Source organism: Ahaetulla prasina, chromosome 2 (genome assembly GCF_028640845.1).
Source record: "Ahaetulla prasina isolate Xishuangbanna chromosome 2, ASM2864084v1, whole genome shotgun sequence".
Lineage (NCBI taxonomy): Eukaryota > Metazoa > Chordata > Lepidosauria > Squamata > Colubridae > Ahaetulla > Ahaetulla prasina.
In genome coordinates, this window is record NC_080540.1 from 202,882,243 (window position 1) to 202,902,055 (window position 19,813).

The 19,813-nt window shown below is 37.8% G+C and overlaps 1 protein-coding gene across 1 annotated transcript in view; it reads left to right on the forward strand.

Moving 5' to 3' along the window:
* Positions 1-19,813, forward strand: part of DNAH6 (dynein axonemal heavy chain 6) — a 187,960-nt gene that overhangs the window by 52,947 nt on the left and 115,200 nt on the right. Inside the window, exons 32-39 of the mRNA XM_058168036.1 lie at positions 631-753; positions 1,443-1,625; positions 4,120-4,263; positions 5,808-6,029; positions 6,965-7,112; positions 14,854-15,011; positions 17,567-17,698; positions 18,598-18,769. Coding sequence (XP_058024019.1) covers positions 631-753; positions 1,443-1,625; positions 4,120-4,263; positions 5,808-6,029; positions 6,965-7,112; positions 14,854-15,011; positions 17,567-17,698; positions 18,598-18,769 — 1,282 coding nt within the window. The remainder of the gene's footprint in view (positions 1-630; positions 754-1,442; positions 1,626-4,119; positions 4,264-5,807; positions 6,030-6,964; positions 7,113-14,853; positions 15,012-17,566; positions 17,699-18,597; positions 18,770-19,813) is intronic.

Below are 19,813 nucleotides of genomic sequence, written 5' to 3' on the forward strand. Positions count from 1 at the left end.
AAATCTTGCTTGTATTGCAATTGAACAATAATTTTACACCTGGGCTAGGTTTAAAGGTTTTTTTAAAAATTATGTATGACTTCTTAATATTTTATGACTGTTCTCATGTGTTGTCTCTGTTACTGAGAGGAGCTAGCCAGTGTATGCTGTTGACTCAAGCTGATAGGACAGGAGTTCCAATAAAGGAGAATATTTGTAGCTCAGGGTTGAAATGAGGAGTCCTTGGTGCTCTCTGAGTTTGTGTGTTTTCTTGCAAACATTTCATTAACCAAACTAGGTAACATTATCAGTGCTAGTGTGTTGATGATGTTACCTAGTTTGGGTAATGAAATGTTTGCAAGAAAACCAGCAAGCTCAGAGAGCACCAAGGATCCCTGATTAGAGTTCTGATGAAGGATATGAAAGACTTGGAAATCCTTCTTCAGGGGCCTAGCTTTCCTCTTTGCTATGAAATCCAACAATTCCTGTATTTGTCTAAGATTACAATCTCAATTACCAAGGAAATAGAGGTGTTATTTCTGAATCAAAGATACAACTTTGGATACAAGATACAATACATCTGCATTGCCTTCTTTGCTTAAGAATATGCTGAACTAGAAACAGATGCAGTGTCTACTGTATGAATTTTAGGTAGAAGACTTAAGAGTTGCTTCACCTGCCACAGTAAGCCGATGTGGGATGGTATACATTGACCCAGAGGAATTGAAGTGGATGCCCTATGTAAAAACATGGATGGCAGGCCTTGAAGAAAAAGTACGTTTTTATCCAGTACATAATAATAAATAAGTATTTTGCACATTTTTGTTAAGATTGAATATTCTCTGAGGCCACCTTTTTACAGGCCCTGCATTTATGGAATACACTGTTCCCAGAGGTGCACTTAGCATTTTTTATCTGGCATTCAAGCAGATATTGAATCTTTTTCTTTTATAAACATGTCTTTGCTGTTACATTACATTGGGCAATCATCATGTTATATTTGATAGCCATGCAATTTATTTTTACCTTTTCTATATTGCTGTAAACTGTCCAGAATTTCAGATGGCCAGTATAGGGAAAGGAGGGAGGGAGGGAGGGAGGGAGGGAGGGAGGGAGGGAGGAAGGAAGGAAGGAAGGAAGGAAGGAAGGAAGGAAGGAAGGAAGGAAGGAAGGAAGGAAGGAAGGAAGGAAGGAGATTCTCAGTTCTCATAATCTGCTTTTTCATTGTTGAAATGGCTTTGTAAAATGGCTATAAACTTTGGTATCTTCTCTCTGGGCATACCAGTACCTCCCTTTTCTTTCTCATTTACCCTATTTTGACTCTAGACCTATTAACATAGGAGACTTTAAAGGGCAATATTATATACTATTCTATATATCAGATTTGCGTTCTTACAAAATGTACATTTTTTCTGAGTTGGTGAGGAAACAATAATTGTACAACAATGTTGATTTTTGTTTAGCTCAATGAAGAAACAAGAACATATTTGTTTGAACTCTTTTCTCGTTATGTTGAAGATGGTCTAAAATATATTCGCAAAAAGTGTACCCAAGCCATAACACAAGTGGACATAAGTAAAGTTGTTACTCTTTGCTGTTTACTGGAGTCATTACTTCTTGGAAAGGCAGGACCCAGCATGAACTTGGTATGTCTGTTTGTTTTACCCTTTGTGTAGTTCCTCTTTCTTTTTCCTACATGATGGGATCTGTTAGGTCTAAAAGAAATAGAGGAAATTTTTAATGTAATCCAGTCTTATTCTATTCTAAAGTTAGTCTATCGCTTATATCCATTCATTCAGCAACTGCTCAAAATTACGGGAGTTCTGAAAAAAATGGACTTATGACCAATCTTCATTTGTTAGTTTTGTCCATTGCAGCGCCCCATGGTCGTGTGATCACAATCTGGGCACTTGGATGCTCAGATTGCAAGTACAGTGTAGCAGTGGGTCACAACTGCTGACAAGGAAAGTTGCAAATTCCTCCTGTAAATCACTCCTGCCTCCTTCTTCTCCTGTGAAAGAACCAGCGGAGGATTTCGTACTCGGTTGACTCCGCATCTGCCTGCACTCTATAGCAGTGGCCCCAACCTTTGGGGCACCCGGGACCGGTTCCGTGGAGAGAGGTTTTCCCAGGGACCGGAGGAAGCGTGGTTTCATGTGCTGCCTGCATCTCGTGGATGGAGGCTTTGTTTGTTTGCGTGGCCTGGTTTCTGGCATGCTGCTGACTGGTGCTGGTCCACAGACCGGGGGTTGGGGACCCCTGCTCTATATAGCATGTGCCCACCTTTAGCCTGCAGCACATACTGCACACCCCCACCAATAGCCCTCTGCTGATGTTCCCAATGCCTCCAACGGCTCTCCCAAGGCCTCTACTGACCCTTGTGGCCGCCAATAACCCACACAAAGCCTCTGTTCACCTGCCTGAGTTCCATGGTGTCTGTCCTGAGACTTGCCCCCCTCCACATAGCACCCCTACATTCCTTGCTTTAGACTGCTGTCTTTTCCCACATATGACAAACATGGTCCAGTGGTTTTGATGGCAACCAGGACTTTAGGTAAATAACGTAGACACATTATGCTGCACTTTACAGTGCATAATGTAGCGGGAAACATACATTCAAAGTATCAAACACTTATTTACCAAACCTGCTTGAATTTAGTTTTAGTACATTTTGTAAGGCTAGGTGTGGAACAAACTTCATAAGCCTCTCTCTTCATCTAGAATACCGTTGCTTAAAAGACATTTCCTCTCAGACCTGTCTAAATAATTCCTAAGAGCAACAGTACATGAAAAATAGCTTCACTTGTTGATTTCAAAGAAATACAGAGTACCACTGCCATCTGTTTAATATACGTATAGCAATATTTCCATGCTGATTTTCTCTATAGAACCCAAGTACAGGAAGAATGGTTTTCTTGTTTTTTCAAAACCATCTCAGAGTTGTGATAGCAGTTTTTTATCTTTAATATAGCAGTGATGTTTCTGCCTGAAGCATAATGTAGAGAAAACCTATTGTAGTAGTGATATTAACTTGTTGCTTAAAGAGATACAAAATTAGATAGCTAGCTATAGAAATTAATTCTGATTGTAACAATTTGAAGGCATTCTGTTATCAGTGAATGGAAACGAAAGCAGTCAACTTTTCTTTGCCTCTGGACTATAGTTCCTATTTCTATTCTGTAGGTGAGCCATAAGCTGGTAATATGATTAAGTTGGATTGGTTTGGAGGAGTGGGGTGAATGAGTGAAATTGATTAGGTTAGCTTAAGGCATCCCTTTTATTTTTCAGCTACCTTAAAATGGGAAAAATCAGGCCAATATTTAGGTATACAAATATCTGGTTAAAGACTGCCCTGTTTGATCATTTGAACTTATGAGAGCATCCCTGTGGTCACATGATTACCTTTCTGATCTTCACAGCTGACTTGTGACATGATAAGATAACCCAATGGGAAAACCAGCAGGAAATTGCAAGTCTCTGTCATATGACCTTGTGCTTATCCATTTAGGGTGATTCTCTTAGCAACTGAACTGATATTGTCAGTCAGGCGTGGACACATTATATATCAGTCAACAACTATATTGCTAGTCCAAATTGCAGTAGGAAAGCAAGGACTACCTGTATTTTGAATGATTATTTATGGAGTGTTATTAATCCTTTTAGCACCAGTTTTGCCCCTTGAAACCTCCAGAACTCTGAGGAGATCTGCAGATGCTTGAAGCTATATTGGTCCAGGCTAAACTCAAAACTCCCAATAGCAGCATTTGAGAATAAAATATCAAAAGTTACATGATCATGCTTTCTGAATTGTTCAGGATGAGTGTATTGTAGAAATGCATTATATTTCTTCTGAATATTGTGAATATTCGTTATTTTTGAATTTATGTATTAAAATTCTAATATATTTGTTCGTTATGGCATGGTGCTTAAATATTATAAAATATGACTATAATGTGCACATACGTTTTTGCTCCATTTTTCTTTCTCAAAATATGTGGAGTACCTATTTCTTAAAGTAATCTGCTATTTCCTGGGGAAGATAAATTTAAATATGCAAAATTCATATTCCTCAAGGATATTTTTCTATCAAAATCACCTTTGTAGTCACCTAACCCTAATCATCTTTACCTATCTATACAGGAACAATCACGGTTAAATTCTCTTGTGTGCCAGACCTTTGTCTTCTGTTATTTGTGGTCTATGGGTGGAAATGTAATGGAGAACTGTTGGGATGCTTTTGATACATTTGTAAGACAGCAATTTGAGGATAACCCTGATGCCAAGGTATGTAATATATTGTGGTAATAATTCATTAGCATTTGTGGTAATGCTGCTCATTATCATGTTGCAATAAAACAAGAGTAATGTTTTCTTTATTTTAACCTATAAAAAGAGATATTAACAAGTGTTTCTGTATTCAGATGTACCCCAAACAAACATACTTTTAAAATAATGTTAGGTTAGGAATGTGCAAAATTCATAGATTTGGGAAGAGAACATTCTGGAACTCGGGAAAGTTCTCTTTCTCTGTAGATGTTGCTAAATCTCCTCTTGAACTGGAGATGATCCAGCAGTTTCTGGAAGTAAATTCCCTGAACTTAAAATGTTTAACATGTTCTGGACCAATTTCCTAACCTGTTTCAGGGCTGGATTAGCTTGGCTCACCTTGAATTGTTTCTGCTTTGAAAGATGGGAACCATCCCTGGAACGGCATTTTCAAAAAGGTTTTGCCATGGCCTGGAGGGAAATGGAATATTCCATCCCTAAATGATGGAACACATATCACTACTTAGAACCTTTCCCTACATGCACCTAACCTTGTACCTACTGGCAGTCTTTTTTTCCCCCCTGCTGTGTCTCTCAAGATCTGCTTTCACCTCCTTCTTCACTGAACCAGAAAACATAACTGAAAACATCTCACTTCCCCTTTGGTTTCTAGACCCAGTTCTCTTTTATAATTTAGACAATAAGAGATTTCAGATTTTTCAAATTGGGGTGTTCCTCATAATGAGGTCTCCAAGCATATCTGTGACTTGGAATCCTAGTCCAGCTACTTTTAATACAAGCTGACTAGACTGAACCTTGGTTTAAAGATAGGCTAACTACAGCAGACAGGAATAGCATGTTCCATGAAGCAGCAGAGAGAGTAGCTGGTTCTTTCTCCTGGTTTATCTTCTGAAAATACCCCCCACCTCCACCAAATCTGTGATTGTCAGCTCTTTTTCAGGCTTGCTGACAGGTGCTGATGTTAAAGAATCAGCTTCCCTATTTCCTGCCACCTCTGCCAGCATTTGCTGCTGATTTCTGGGAGGTGGAGAGAGAAGAGGAAAGCAAGGTGATTTTACTCTATTTGCCCTCCGGGTCTCACAGTAAATAAAGATACAGCACTTATGGCATCATTGATATAATTTTCTTCCGTCTGAAAGACTGATAGACAGCATTCTTGGCTCTTAGTCTCTGTAAGATTTATTATTGGTCTAAAACCTAAGTAAACCTCATGTACAACAACTGGCAAACATGTGAAATAAATCAAGTTTTCCTTGATTATTTGCCGATTCAAAATGCATAGTGTAATACCTGCATTAGATTTTTTTTTTAATGGTAAATTCTGAGGATAATGAACAAAATTCTGCCTTCATTATTATAGAGAAAAACCCAAGAATGTATTACGGTAGTAGTTTCTGCTAGTTTATGGATCGAAGAATCTGAGCAATTTATGGTTCAAACTCCTATACCTGTATTAATAGAACGTTTCCCATTTTCCTGTATGTTCCATTCTTTTCTCTTGGTCCTTGGTAGAACATTAACATGACTCTTTCACCTTTTAGCTCCCAACTTCTGGTGATTTGTGGAGTGTTTACATTGATTATGATACAAGACGCTTGGATCCTTGGGAGCGAATTATACCAACCTTTAAATACAAAAGCACAGTTCCATTTTTCGAAATGCTTGTTCCTACCACTGACACTGTACGCTATGGCTTTCTAATGGAAAAACTGCTAGCTGTCAAACATTCTGTGCTTTTCACAGGAATTACTGGAGTTGGCAAGGTAAGTAGTATTGGATTACACAGTGAAATTATTTGGTTTTGGGGGGAAAGAGGACCTATTAAAAACATTTAAAGAGATGCTCATTAAGGCATTCTTTGATTAAGGCCCAATCTAATTATGACTCCCACCATTCAGTTGGGTGTTGTGTAATTGTTCTTTATTTAATAAATAACAGCATAAGGGCTGTGAGCCAAATAAGGCATTCCCTCAGAGAAGAAGACTTGAACATTTTTTTCCTACTGTAGGCCTAACTCAACCCTTTTCTTCCCATCTCTGCAATTAGCCATTCTGTTGCAACACAAGCCACACACACACACACACACACACACACACACACACACACACACACACTTTGGATGTGTGCCATGACTTTGCATAAACATTCCAAAGCTGCAGAACTTGCAGCAAATTGGCAAGAAACATTTTCTTTCTTTCTTTTTCTTTTCTTTTCTTTTCTTTCTTTTTTCTTTTTGTCAATTTGACAAAAGCAGCCAGGACCAGGGGACCCACCTGTAAGCAACACCAAGGTTCCTTTGGCTTGAAGTTAACTTTATAAATTTCCAGAGAGTGTGAAGGATTACAGGAAGAGTCACAGTTTCTGCATTTTGGGAAAATTAATTCTCTGTTACAAATATAACTTCATTATAAAGCTTACAGTATTTCCTGATCAGCTAAAAAGGAAGAAGGAAAACAAATGCATTATAAACATTTTGAAAGACTTTTTGAGTCGCTTGTTTAGTGAGAATGGGAAAAGAGAAAAAAAACATTTATGTGAACATTCTTGTGGCCCACAGAAAAGGAAGAAACGTGATTGGGAAATATAATGCTGCTCATAGGATTCTGTAGTCTGCTTCATGTGTAGCAGTATAGTAAATATTGAAGGGAATTATGGTATGTACATGTCCTGTTATTTCTCTATTGTTTCTTTTACAAAGTCTGTAGTTGCAAGATCACTGCTTAACAGAATACAAGATGAAGCCGGCTATGTTCCTGTTTACTTAAATTTCTCTGCTCAGACTTCTTCAGCCAGGACACAAGAGATTATAGAATCAAAATTAGAAAAAAAAAGAAAAAACATTTTAGGTAAAGATAAATAATTACGTTCTTTTTCTTATACCTGATTATTTTGTTTTTGCTTTGCTTTTTGTTTGGTTTGCTTATCTACGTAGCACTTGATCACCTTTGGAAGAATTGGAAGAAAATTAGGTTTCTGATAAGGGGAATTCATTAATATTCTTCCTGTTTCAGATTTGAATGTGAAACAATATAGTTGTACCTCAAAGTAACAGTAAAAGGAAAACTGACTTGAAATATGAATATAGGTTGCAGTATTATATTGTATGCTTCAGCACTTCTCTCACAAGAGGGCACTATTGGCATTTGAGAAATCTAATATATTTATCTTATTACCTATGTTCTATCATGTTATCCTGAGTTTTTGCTTAATGAGGATTTTTCAGTCAGCCTCTCTCTTCCTTGTGTCATGCAGGAATTCCCAACTGCTGATGTTTATCAAATATGTTTCCCTTCCCTGTTTATAAAATAATGTTAAAATTATACCAAAGTGCAATTTCTGTTACTTGAGACTAAATACAAACACAATTGCATATAATGTTCAGGATTCTCTGGCTACATGTCACTCAACCCTGAGTAATATGGATATATGTGGGAAATAGACAACCCAGCCCCTCCACCTTTTAAAAGTTGGGATATAGCCATGATCGAAAACTTAGATTCTAATGAATAGTTAAGGATTTTTTTGCAGAAATAACAGAATAACATTTGGAAGGGATCTTGGAGGTCTGTTCAATAAGGAAACCCTATACCATTTTAGACAAATAATTATCCAATTCTTCTTAAAAATCTCCAGTGTTGGAGCATTCACAACTTCTAGAGGCAAGTTGTTCCACTGATTAATTCTAACTGTCTAACTGTCAGGAAATTTCTCCTTAGTTCTAGGTTGGTTCTCTCCTTGGTTAGTTTCCATCCGCTGATTCTTGTCCAGCCTTCAGGTGGTTTGGAGAAAAGTAAGGTTCTACATTTAGGCAAGAAAAACCAAATGTACAAGTATAGAATAGGTGGTACCTGACTCAATAGTAGCAACTGCGTGAGGGATCTTGGAGTCCCAGTAGACAATCACTTAAATATGAGTCAGAAGTGTGCTGTAACTGCCAAGAAAGCCAATACAGTCCTAGGCTGCATTAAAAGAGGAAGAGATTCAAGATCATGTGAAGTGTTAATACCACTTTATAATGCCCTGGTAAGACCACATTTGGAATATTGCAACCAGTTTTTGTCTCCATGATATAAAAAAGATGTTGAGAGGAGTGCAGAGAAGAGCAACAAAGATGATTAGGGGACTGAAGGCTAGAACCTATGAAGAATGGTTGCAAGAACTGGATATGTCTAGTTTAATAAAAAGAATGACTAGGGGTGACATGATAGCGGTGTTCCAATATCTAAGGGGTTGCCACAAAGAAGGGGTCAGTCTATTCACACCATTGAATTTAATTTTGTTAGATGGGGCCCATCTGTCAAAATTGGGGTTCAAGTCTGTCAAAGCGCAGAGGTGTTTTATGTTAGGACTTTTTTTCATGCTCTGAATGTATCTTGTCAATAGGTGTGTTCAAGAGAAAAATATTTTGCTTTCTAACCTAAACATGGTTTTGCCATATATTGTTCTTGCTTTACCAAACTATTATGAAAGAAAAGAGGATAGAATTATGAGCCTCCTTTTCCCTTCAATGGAAACGGCAAAATAAACTATATTTCTTCACAAAATTCCTTTATAGATTAATCTACCTTGCCAGGACCCATGGGATTTGCTCCCTAGAACAGCTTTTCCCTAGATAAATCTAAACCGCAATTCCCTGCTGGGAATTCTGGGATTTGCAGCACCGAAAGATCTGATGATCTCCAGGTTGGAGAAGCCTGCCTTAGATGCAAGTAATTATACTGTTTTATAGGTAACGCTAAAGGCAGTTTGATTTAAAAAAAATCATTTTTTTTGCTGTGCACAGCTTTCTTTGGTTCTGATGATCATAGGCTACCACTTGTCTTCTGTTGCCTTCACCACATCAGAATTTCCAAGGCTTTCTTTTGTTCTCTACTTTTAACAACATATTGCTAGAAGAAAACGTAAAACTGATTTACTGCAGCTGTTAGGCTATTTATTTTACATATTATTTATATTTGCCTGCCTCCTTGCTGACAATGTGCTCTGAAATGCCTGATTTTAGCTTTAAACTTACTGGTGGACTTTGTCATAGTTCTCGCCAATATTCACCAGAAAATGAAAGATATATACCATTATATCCAGTCGATAAAAGATAGCTATTATTGCTAGTCCTACCAAAGCATGAATACAGAACATCTGACAACTTCTGTTTCAGATTTAAATTAACAGTTAATTTAATTATTGGTGTAAAGTACACTGCCCAGAATCCCCCTCTGGGGGAGATAGGTAGTTCAGAACTGTAAAAAAAATAAATTTAAATAAATAAGTAAATAAATACTCTCACAGTTGTTCTGAAAATGGTACATTAGCATTTTTCCTTTTAGTGCAAAATCACAGTACCTGTTTGGATTCTATAAAATATATTAATTTCCTCACTGCTCAACAGAGATACCCTATCTTAGCATGTGCCATTGTATGCACTGTGATTATCTTTTAATATCAGCTCCATCCCTTATTACTGTGATACAATACCGCACTATGAAGTGCTATATAAGACTAAGTGCTATCGTTATTGCTAATGTACTATAAATATCTAATTTACACAAAATGTTATTATTGCATCATGGCTTATATAAAGTTGGTGTAAGGCTAGAACCAGGGAATTCAGCCTTAGGCATAAAGACAGCTGGGTGATCTTGGGCCAATCACTCTCTCTCAGCCTAAGGAAGAAAACAATGGCAACCCAGTTCTGAAATGTTGTCAAGAAAACTGCAGGGACTTGTTCAGGCAGTCACCAGAAGTCAACACTCATTCAAAGCTGTGTGCACAAAGAAAAGTAGCCTTCCCCAATACGATGCCTTCCATATATTTCTATTATATATAATCCCTAACCAGCATGGTCAACAGTTAGGGACTGAGAAAATCAAAATCAGATACTGTATTGCTGAACTATTTAATTTGAGAAGAAATAGAGGCATGCAATTTGAGGAGGAGCTAAGGATTAAAACATTGGGTGGGAAAGAGCAAAGCAACCTAGAAAGGTGTGCAAATATGTAAGGCTACCAGAAAAATGCAATGGGTGCAAAAAAAAAATCTTAAAAGACGATGCAGTGAAAGTGCTACACTCAATTTGCCAGCAGATTTGGAAAACTCAACAGTGACCACAGGATTGGAAAAGGTCAGTTTACATTCCAATTCCAAAGAAAGGCAATGCCAAAGAATGTTCAAACTATCGCACCATTGCACTCATTTCACATGCTAGAAAAGTTATGCTTAAAATCCTACATGCTAAACTCCAGCAGTATGTGGATCGAGAACTACCAGAAGTACAGGCAGGATTTCGAAGAGGCAGAGGAACTAGAGATCAAATTGCCAACATATGCTGGATCATGGAGAAAGCTAGGGAGTTCCAGAAAAACATTTACTTCTGCTTCATTGACTATGCTAAAGCCTTTGATTGTGTGGATCACAACAAATTGTGGCAAGTTCTTAAAGAGATGGGAGTACCAGACCATCTTATTTGTCTCTTGAGAAACCTATATGCAGGTCAAGAAACAACAGTGAGAACTGGACACAGAACCACTGATTGGTTCAAAATTGGGAAAGGAGTCCAGGAAGGCTGTATACTGTTGCCCTGCCTATTTAACTTATATGCAGAGCACATCATGAGAAAGGCAGGGCTAGATGAATCAAAAGTTGGAATTAAGTTTGCCAGGAGAAAATATTAACAACCTCAGATATGCAGATGATACCACTCTAATGACAGAGAGAAGAGGAACTAAAGAGCCTCTTGATGCGGGTGAAGAAGAAGAGTGCAAAAGTTGGCTTGAAACTCAACATTAAGAAAACTAAGATCACGGCATCTGGCACTCTCAATTCTTGGCAAATAGATGGGGAAGAAATGGAGGTAGTGACAGATTTTATTTTCCTTGGCTCCAAGATCACCGCAGATGGGGACTGCAGCCAAGAAATTAAAAGACGCTCCTGGGGAGGAAAGCTATGGCAAATCTAGACAGCACACTAAAAAGCAGAGACATCACCCTGCCAACAAAAGTACGTATAGTCAAGGCTATGGTTTTCCCAGTTGCAATGTATGGCTGTGAAAGTTGGACCATAAGAAAGGCTGAGTGCCAAAGAATTGAGGGCTTTGAACTCTGGTGCTGGAGAAGACTCCTGCGAGTCCCTTGGACTGCAAGGCGATCGAACCGGTCAGTCCTAGAGGAGATCAACCCTGACTGCTCTTTAGAAGGCCAGATCCTGAAGATGAAACTGAAATACTTTGGCCACCTAATGAGAAAGAAGGACTCACTGGGGAAGAGCCTAATGCTGGGAAAGATTGAGGGCAAAAGAAGAAGGGGACGACAGAGAACGAGATGGCTGGATGGAGTCACTGAAGCAGTAGGCGTGAGATTAAATGGACTCCAGATGATGGTAGAGGACAGGAAGGTCTGGAGGAACATTGTCCATGGGGTCGCGATGGGTCGGACACGACTTCACAACTAACAACAACAAAAAATAAATAAATCCCAAATTGTTAGAGAGCTTGGAGGATTGAATCTAATAGCTATGACCTATTGACCATAAGGAGAAAATTGTAGATGAAGAGTTAGAGATTTACTTTCTGGGCTTTCTTTGTTCAACACCCTGTTGCTTTTTATCTGAAAGACAGTTAATCTTCAATTCTGACTTCTGTGCATAGGCTCTGACTCTTTTCCTGCTACAATGTGGTTATCCAAGGGCCAGGCTTTGATTAGCCCTATAATGTATTTTCTGTAAATACATTATCTATTATAAATTACAATCCTCGTTTCTGATGTAGATGTCAATCTTGTGTCACTAATACTTGCTCAGGTTAAGTTCCCACTCTCAAAAATGATTGCATAGACACCTGTAGAATACTCCAATACAAATTACTAATGTTTATGATTGTCCTCTTTTTCAGCATTTTTGCTCTTGTTGTTTGATTATGTCTCAGTGATTTTAGGCAGCTACTTTTTAATTCTAAAAAGTAATTGCTGTATTTTCTTTATTTCACCTTCACCTTTATTTTATTATTGTAAAGATGGTACAGGCAGGGGGTTAGGGAGCAGAAATTCACATTAGAAGACCAGCTCTGCCCTGAATGACAACGTATCATTTTTTTTCCCTTTAGGAAAGCTGTATGCCTTATTTCAATATTTTCTAGAAGATCAGTTAGTTCTCAGATGTGGTCTCTAGCTGACTAGTCAGCAAACCCCCTCTGTCAAATATATAGTGGTTGGTGGTGTTAAAGTTTTGTTTGACAAACTGAATTCTTTTGATATCCATGACTTTAATGCTTGGACTTATTGAGGACTATGTGCAATAAGGCAAAAAGACTTCTCATTTGTTGAAAGTAGCCTTTTAGTTGCCATTATTGATGATAAAATTGTGTGCATTCAGAAGTAGTATGCCTGATTTAATTGTTTCCCCCTGTGATTTGCTTGCCTTCTGACGATTCTCATCCCTTCGGTGTGACCTCTTCAGTTTCTCTTGCTGTCCAGTCAATCTCTTCAATTTTTCCTACTAAGAAAGCCCTACTAAGGATATGATCAGCTTTCTTTGCAATTGCTTCTTCTGCAGAAGGGATGTTAAAACATTGCCATATGTCTTCATCCTGTTGGCAATTGTCTCACTTCAGAGAGGCCTCAGCAGGTTTTTACTACAGACAACTGTTTAGTAACCATTATATCACCCGTGAATCTAATACTGGTGGTCATTACCCCAAATTGGTTTTTGTAGACTGTTCCCTTTCTGCCTCTGATAAAGCTTTACTCTTTTCTGATTCAAAAATGCAGAATTAGTGACAACTTATGTCCATTTATGTCCATCAGATAATCAGAACTGATTATCTGATCTTGCTCAAACTCTATTGCACATAGTCTTTTACACATATATTTGCTCTAAGGTAGTCATTTTACCTTTGTTAAAAAAAACCTATTAAATATCTCTACAGCTACAAATCAGATATTCTTGTATTTTCTGAGTAAATGTTTTGAAATGTTAGTAAAATATATATCTCTGAGAACTTCCTCTCTGTTTGCGTGCCGTTATATGGAATGGAACATAGTGAGGAGATGGAACCCTAGGAGAGAGTGGGTGCATTCCAGAAGAGTAAGAGGCAATTTAGCCTAGATATTTTGTGTGAGAGAAAGAAGATGAAGACAGCACCTCCCTAATGGTTCTCAGAATATATTGTAAATGCAAATAGTAGAATCCTTAGTCTGGCAAGGTTTTGTCTATAGGTGTGAAACAATAAAGAACTCACCTTGGAAGAATTGCCACGTGTCCTTTTTTATTTTGGGCCTGACAGTTTATTAGTTGTCCTCTTGGTATTACAGGTAGTCCTCAACTTACGACCACAATTGAGCCCAAAATTCATTTGCTAAGTGAGAAATTCGTTAAGTGAGTTTTGCTCCATTTTACAACTTTTCTTGCCACGTTTGTTAGTGAATCACTTCAGTTCTTAAATGAGTTATACAGTTGTTAAACGAATCTGGTTTCCCCATTGACTTTGCTTGTCAGAAGTCACAAAAGGTGATCACATGATCCCAGGACACTGCAACCGTCATTAATGTGAGTCAGTTGTCAAGTAGCCAAATCTAAATCATGTGACTATGGGGATACTGCAACAGTCATAAGTGTGAAAAATGGTCATAGGTCACTTTTTTCAGTGCCGCTATAACTTTGAACTGTTGTAAGTCGAGGACTATCTGTACAGTAATCTGGAAACCATTCCAATCTCGCCCACGATTTTTTAAATAAAATTCTCAATTCATTTAGAGATTAAATCAGATCATAGAAGAAATAAACTTTAATATAGATCCATCCTTCCTGGGTTTTTTCACAAAATAAAAATATAATTAGTGCTATGTCCAAGTATTTGCTTCCTAAGGAAGTGTCCTGTTTTCATGTTAGGGAAGTATCCTGTCTACTTTCTTTGGTTTGCCAAGCCCCTTTCACAACAAGTAATGGCATTTTTTAATCCATTATGCGTAGACTTATCAGAATCCTTCCTTTAGTGTTTTTGGATAGCAAATACTTAACACACATGCCAATAAGCTGGCCAACCTGCTGCCTTCTGCATGCATTTGCCTTATTCCTCTGGGTGAAGCAAGCTTCTGCTATATTGATTTCCCAGGGGAACTGCATTGCCTGACATTTGTCAAACAATTAACTATCCATCTTCTCTTAAGACTGCAGATTAGAAACTAGAGCACAGACAGATGCTCGTTTGTGTTCAATAACCAGTCTGCCATTCCATCAGCAAGCATAAATGTGTGGTACATGGGAGAAAGAAACTGGCTATCTTCATGTGTGGCTCTTCAAAATGATGATGTGTGCTTTCACACAATCTACCCACCATCCTTTTTCAGGCATATTTCTTTTCAGGCTACTGTGAGAAGCATGCCTCACATTCTGCTTTATATGGCATCTGTTTAAGCTCAAGCATCTAAATGGAGCTTCACAGAATTTGTGGTAGGGCTAAGTGTAAACGAACATTTGAAGAATCAGAATTGTAGAGTTAGCAGAATTAATGCACACCGAAATGCTAAATATTCGGTGTATGTATCTTTATTCTATGGCAAGGCTTACTAGCAGTGGTTTCTTTAATCATGTATTGTTTAGGAGCACCAGGGAAAAAAAGAGTGATCATTTTTGTGGATGATTTAAACATGCCGAAACTGGATCGTTATGGCTCACAGCCCCCTATTGAACTACTTAGACAGTACCAAGACTTTGGAGGATTCTATGACCGAGATAAACTGTTTTGGAAGGAAATCCATGTAAGTCTATTTTCAGTGCCTCTGACTGTTCTAATTCCATGTTTCATTAAAGACATGCTATAAATAGTGCTAATTACGGTCTTCCTTCCCAAGGGCTGGATACTGATGCATGTAGAGTTTTGAGGCTTGTTGTTTCTGTAAGACATTCTTCACTTCAGTTCATACAAGCAAGGAACACTGTGGCATATAATGGAGGCTTTGCCCTGTAGAACAAGCTGTTAATTTATTATTGTTCTCTGTGTATATCTATGCCATATTTTTGTGTCACAGATTTACCAAAAAGTGTCATTGCATTTGCAAGATTTCCCAACTGTTGTTGTTCTTGTTATTATTTAAATTTGTATAACAGCCCAATTCCCAAGGACTCTAGTCAATTGCAACACCAGGAGAAAGAAGGTAAATTCGGAGAGAAGCTTTGTTCATAAGAGAAATTGTGAACATTCCCTTTGCAAGTTACTGCAGGCATGTGTATTGCCTCCACATCCCATTCTTCCATCTGGAAGCTCAAATATTGCATCATCTGATATTTTCTTTTAAGTGTATGTTTGATCCAGGCAGATCTCATACCATGCCATATCAATCTGCCAACACTCAGGGACAAAATGGCTGCTTTTCAGAGGTGCATTCTTTAGCAATTTTTGGTCTAACATGAAAATCAGAAAGATTATGTTAAACTCTATAAGGCCTGGGGCTCCTATTTTGATGTGTAATCCTTCAATTTATGCTCCAAAATGGACTGCAAATGTTCAGCGTTGGCTACTCAGTGACCTTCATTACTAGCAGGCATCTCCTACCCCTAAGACAAAAATATCAGGTTGGATCAGATATAACTACCAGGAAGGACCCTCAGGAGAAATGGAGGCAGGAATGATCTATCATTTCCTTTTTTCAGGAAAAGCAACTATGTGTTATAAACTATTCTCTTTCAGAGAGAAAACTCTTAATGGTATTATCTCCTGGGCACTTCTGTGTCCTGGCATGTCTGGGCTGCCTTAAGGTCTAAAAGCTATTTACGTCACCACAGGTGCCCAGTGCTTCCCAATCCTTCACCTCATTACCATGTGAATGATTAGGCTGGAAGGGAGAATGGGTGAAGGTGACCTCCCTCATGTGCCCTTTTTTTCAGTGTGATTGGATTTCCAGACCTGTATCAGAGGGCACATGACAATTACAGCTGAAAGGAGCACGATGAAATAGGGTATGCGCTTGACCTTTGCATGCTCTGTTCTCCCAGTCGATCATATCCTTGGCAAACGGCCAAATAATATGGGGAGCTTACCAGGAATGCAGCTGTACCTTGGCAGAAGTGGACTACGATATGGCAGTGACATAGTGCCTAGGATTCTGCAAACTATTCGAAAGAAGTGCTTTTTGAAGGCAGATCGGCACAAATGAAGTCCCCCCCCCCTCTCTCTCTCCCTCCCTTCCTCCCTCTCCCTCTCTCCCTCTCTTCAAAGTGTTAATGCAAGCTGCATTCTTTGCAAGGCTGAACAGTTGGTTTAAAGGTTGAGTTGGGTTTTCTGTATGTATATTACTCTGTTTGCAGCTTGACATGCAGATAAACCCACCTGTCCTCCAATAAAGCAGACCATGTGTGTAGATCTGGATGCTTTATTAAAGGAACAGGATCGTTGAAACTGGGAAAATAGAAATGCAGGCAAAAATGAATGAATGAATGAATGAATGAAGTTCTTCCTGATACTTCTGTTTCTTTCTTAATGTTAAAGGAAATGGAATCGGATTTCCCAGGATGCACTTGTTTTGGGAATGAGGGATCATGGATAGATGACTCTTAAAGGAGTGGGTCAGCTTCCAAACAATACAGATTGGTATTTGGCCCTGGCCACTAGATGGGGATAGAGAACAACAACAGTATATAACAAATTATATGCTGGGCATGACATATATTCCAAGATAATGTTTCTGCTGAGACTATTAGTAAAACAAAGTGCCTATGCACACATGGACAGAGGGCCAGAAATAGCCTTTGAAGCAGATGTGAGACAGGGGCTGTTTTAACACATTAAAGAGATGTTCCATTACTAATAGTACATTTTGTAAAGCACCTGTTTTGAATACTCTGCATGACACTATGTATTTTCACCCCTGATTTATTAATGTCTGGTCACAGTCAGTAGCTGTGCTGTGACAAAGTAAAATCTGCTGATTTTTTCCTGTAATTTAAACACCAGAAGAAACAATCCACTAGAGGACAGCAGTTTTCTGATCAAATTACTCTTGTACTTGGCTAGGTCAATATTTGTCAAGATCCCTGTGTTATGCCATCTGGATTCCTTTATATTCAAAACTGTAGAAGAACTCAGAATTGTACAAACGTGAGCTAAACCTTTATGCTCATAGTACAGGTACTTTGATACCAAATCAAAAATTGAAGTAAGAATAGAATATCTTCTATTAGATATTCTAGATATACTCTAGATACAGTATATTGAGTTATGGTTTACTTATAAATATATTCTACTTATAAACAGGGATCTTTAGAAATAATAGCATCACAGATTATTAACTTTTCACACAAATCATCTTCTCCCCAGGATGTAACTATTTGTTCAGCTTGTGCACCTCCTGGTGGTGGACGTAATCCAGTTACCCCACGTTTTATAAGGCATTTTGCTATGCTATGCCTTCCAACACCCTCTGAACATAGCCTTAAACAAATTTTTCAGGTAAGTATCACCATCTATCTACATAAAAGAAACACAAAGTATATATGTATTTCTTTGGGTTTTCTGTCTTAGCATATTGTGGTGTAGTGCTAGATCCAGATAGACAGCTGGGCTAAAGCTGCTGATAATTTCATTTAGATCAGAATGTAAAATAGCAAACGTACCTCTATAACTGAACAACCAGACCCAAGTTTCTGCTTTTGGCTTTATTGTTTTAATTGCTTTTCTGGTTTTTAGTATTGTTTTGTTCTGCTGAGAGTTTCGTTCTTAAAATGGGTGCCCCGTACCCATCTTTTAAATAAACAAACAGGGTTAGACAAAACTTCCTTATGTTCAAAGTAACAAAATGTACCTTTTTTCAGATTGCTTTTACTGAAGAAAAGGTTTTCAGGCTAAAAAACATTTTAATGCTCATTTGTACAGATAATGTTCTCTGCATACCTTCCAAATGCATTCTTTCTTTCTGTAGCTTTACAAATTAAAGAAAATTATAGTATTTAAAAAAGCAACACTGAAAGCCAAATCTATATGTTCCAGCTATGAACAGATGAATTGCTCTGATGCACAATGGAATTTTTTCCATCAGCTGCATTGATCCAGAACCTTGTATGTGTTTGGCAATGAAATATAATGCTCTTGCTTTCAGATGCCTCCTTATTGCTTTAATTTGTTTGCAAATTATGAATTGGCACTCCCATCATAATGAATTGAGAATTTTGGTAGATGTAGAAAATGGTAGTCAAAGTAGATGAAGAATTACAGCACTTTTTACAGATGCTGGTTATTTGGGGTTGATATAGAGCTATAGATTCACTTTTAGTGATTTTGTAAAATCAAAACTGTTGTCAAAGAAAGAAAGAAAATTAAATATTTAGCTTTGTGTTTTTCCCTTGGTCTAGGCAATTCTGAAAGGCTTCCTAGCTGAATTTGCCCAAGCAGTAAAGCAGTGTGCAAGTAGTATAGTGGAGGCTGCTGTTGAAATATATCAAAGAATGAGCATTGATCTGCTCCCAACACCAGCAAAATCTCATTATGTGTTTAATTTACGTGATTTGTCAAAATGTGTCCAAGGTAAGGTACATCTGTTCCATATAAGAGTTTTTTGTTGTTCAAATTCTGTGCTCACATCTTCAGCAATTATTGTCTATATTTATCATGTTACATACATTTAATTTTTTTAAGTACAGGTAGTCCTCAATTTACGACCACAACTGAGTCCAAAATTTATGTTGTTCAGTGAGAAATTTGTTAAGTGAATTTTGCCCCATTTTACAGGTTTTCTTGCTACATTTGTTAAGTGAATCACTGCAGTTCTTAAATTAGTAACACAGTTGTTTAGTGAATCTGGTTTCTCCATTGACTTTGCTTGTCAGAAGACCACAAAAGGAGATCACATGATTCTGGGACACTGCAACCGTCATAAATGTGAGTCAGTTGTCAAGCATCCGAATGTAAATCACGTGGATGCTGCCGCAGTCATAAGAGTGAAAAATGGTCATAAGTCACTTTTTTCAATGCTGTTGTAACTTCAAATGCTCACTAAATGAACTGTTGTAAACTGAGGATTTGTTCTCATATTTTAGCTGTAAATAACGTTATTGCTAGCGTGCTCTTTCTTAAAAGTATCATACTTAATATAGTATTTTTAGAACTACTGCCACATTCTTGAGCACAGATGCTTATTTTGAAGAGGTTAGTTAGAGAAAACGTCAAAACAGAGTGGTACAATCTGTACCAATCATACTCAAAAAGCAGATGAATCCAGTGCAATTATAGATAAAATAATTCGTTTTATAGCCCTAGTGAAATATATAATATGTAATGCCAAATACTGTAATAATATTGGCTGGCTTGTGTGGTCTCAAATTAATTAACTAGAATTTAGAATTAGAATTTAGAATTTTTTTTTTTATTGGCCAAGTGTGATTGGACACACAAGGAATTTGTCTTGGTGCATATGCTCTCAGTGTACATAAAAGAAAAGATACCTTCATCAAGGTACAACATTTTCAACACAATTGATGGTCAGTATATCAATATAAATCATAAGGATTGCCAGCAACAAAGTTACAGTCATACAGTCATAACTGGAAAGAGATTGGTGATGGGAACTAT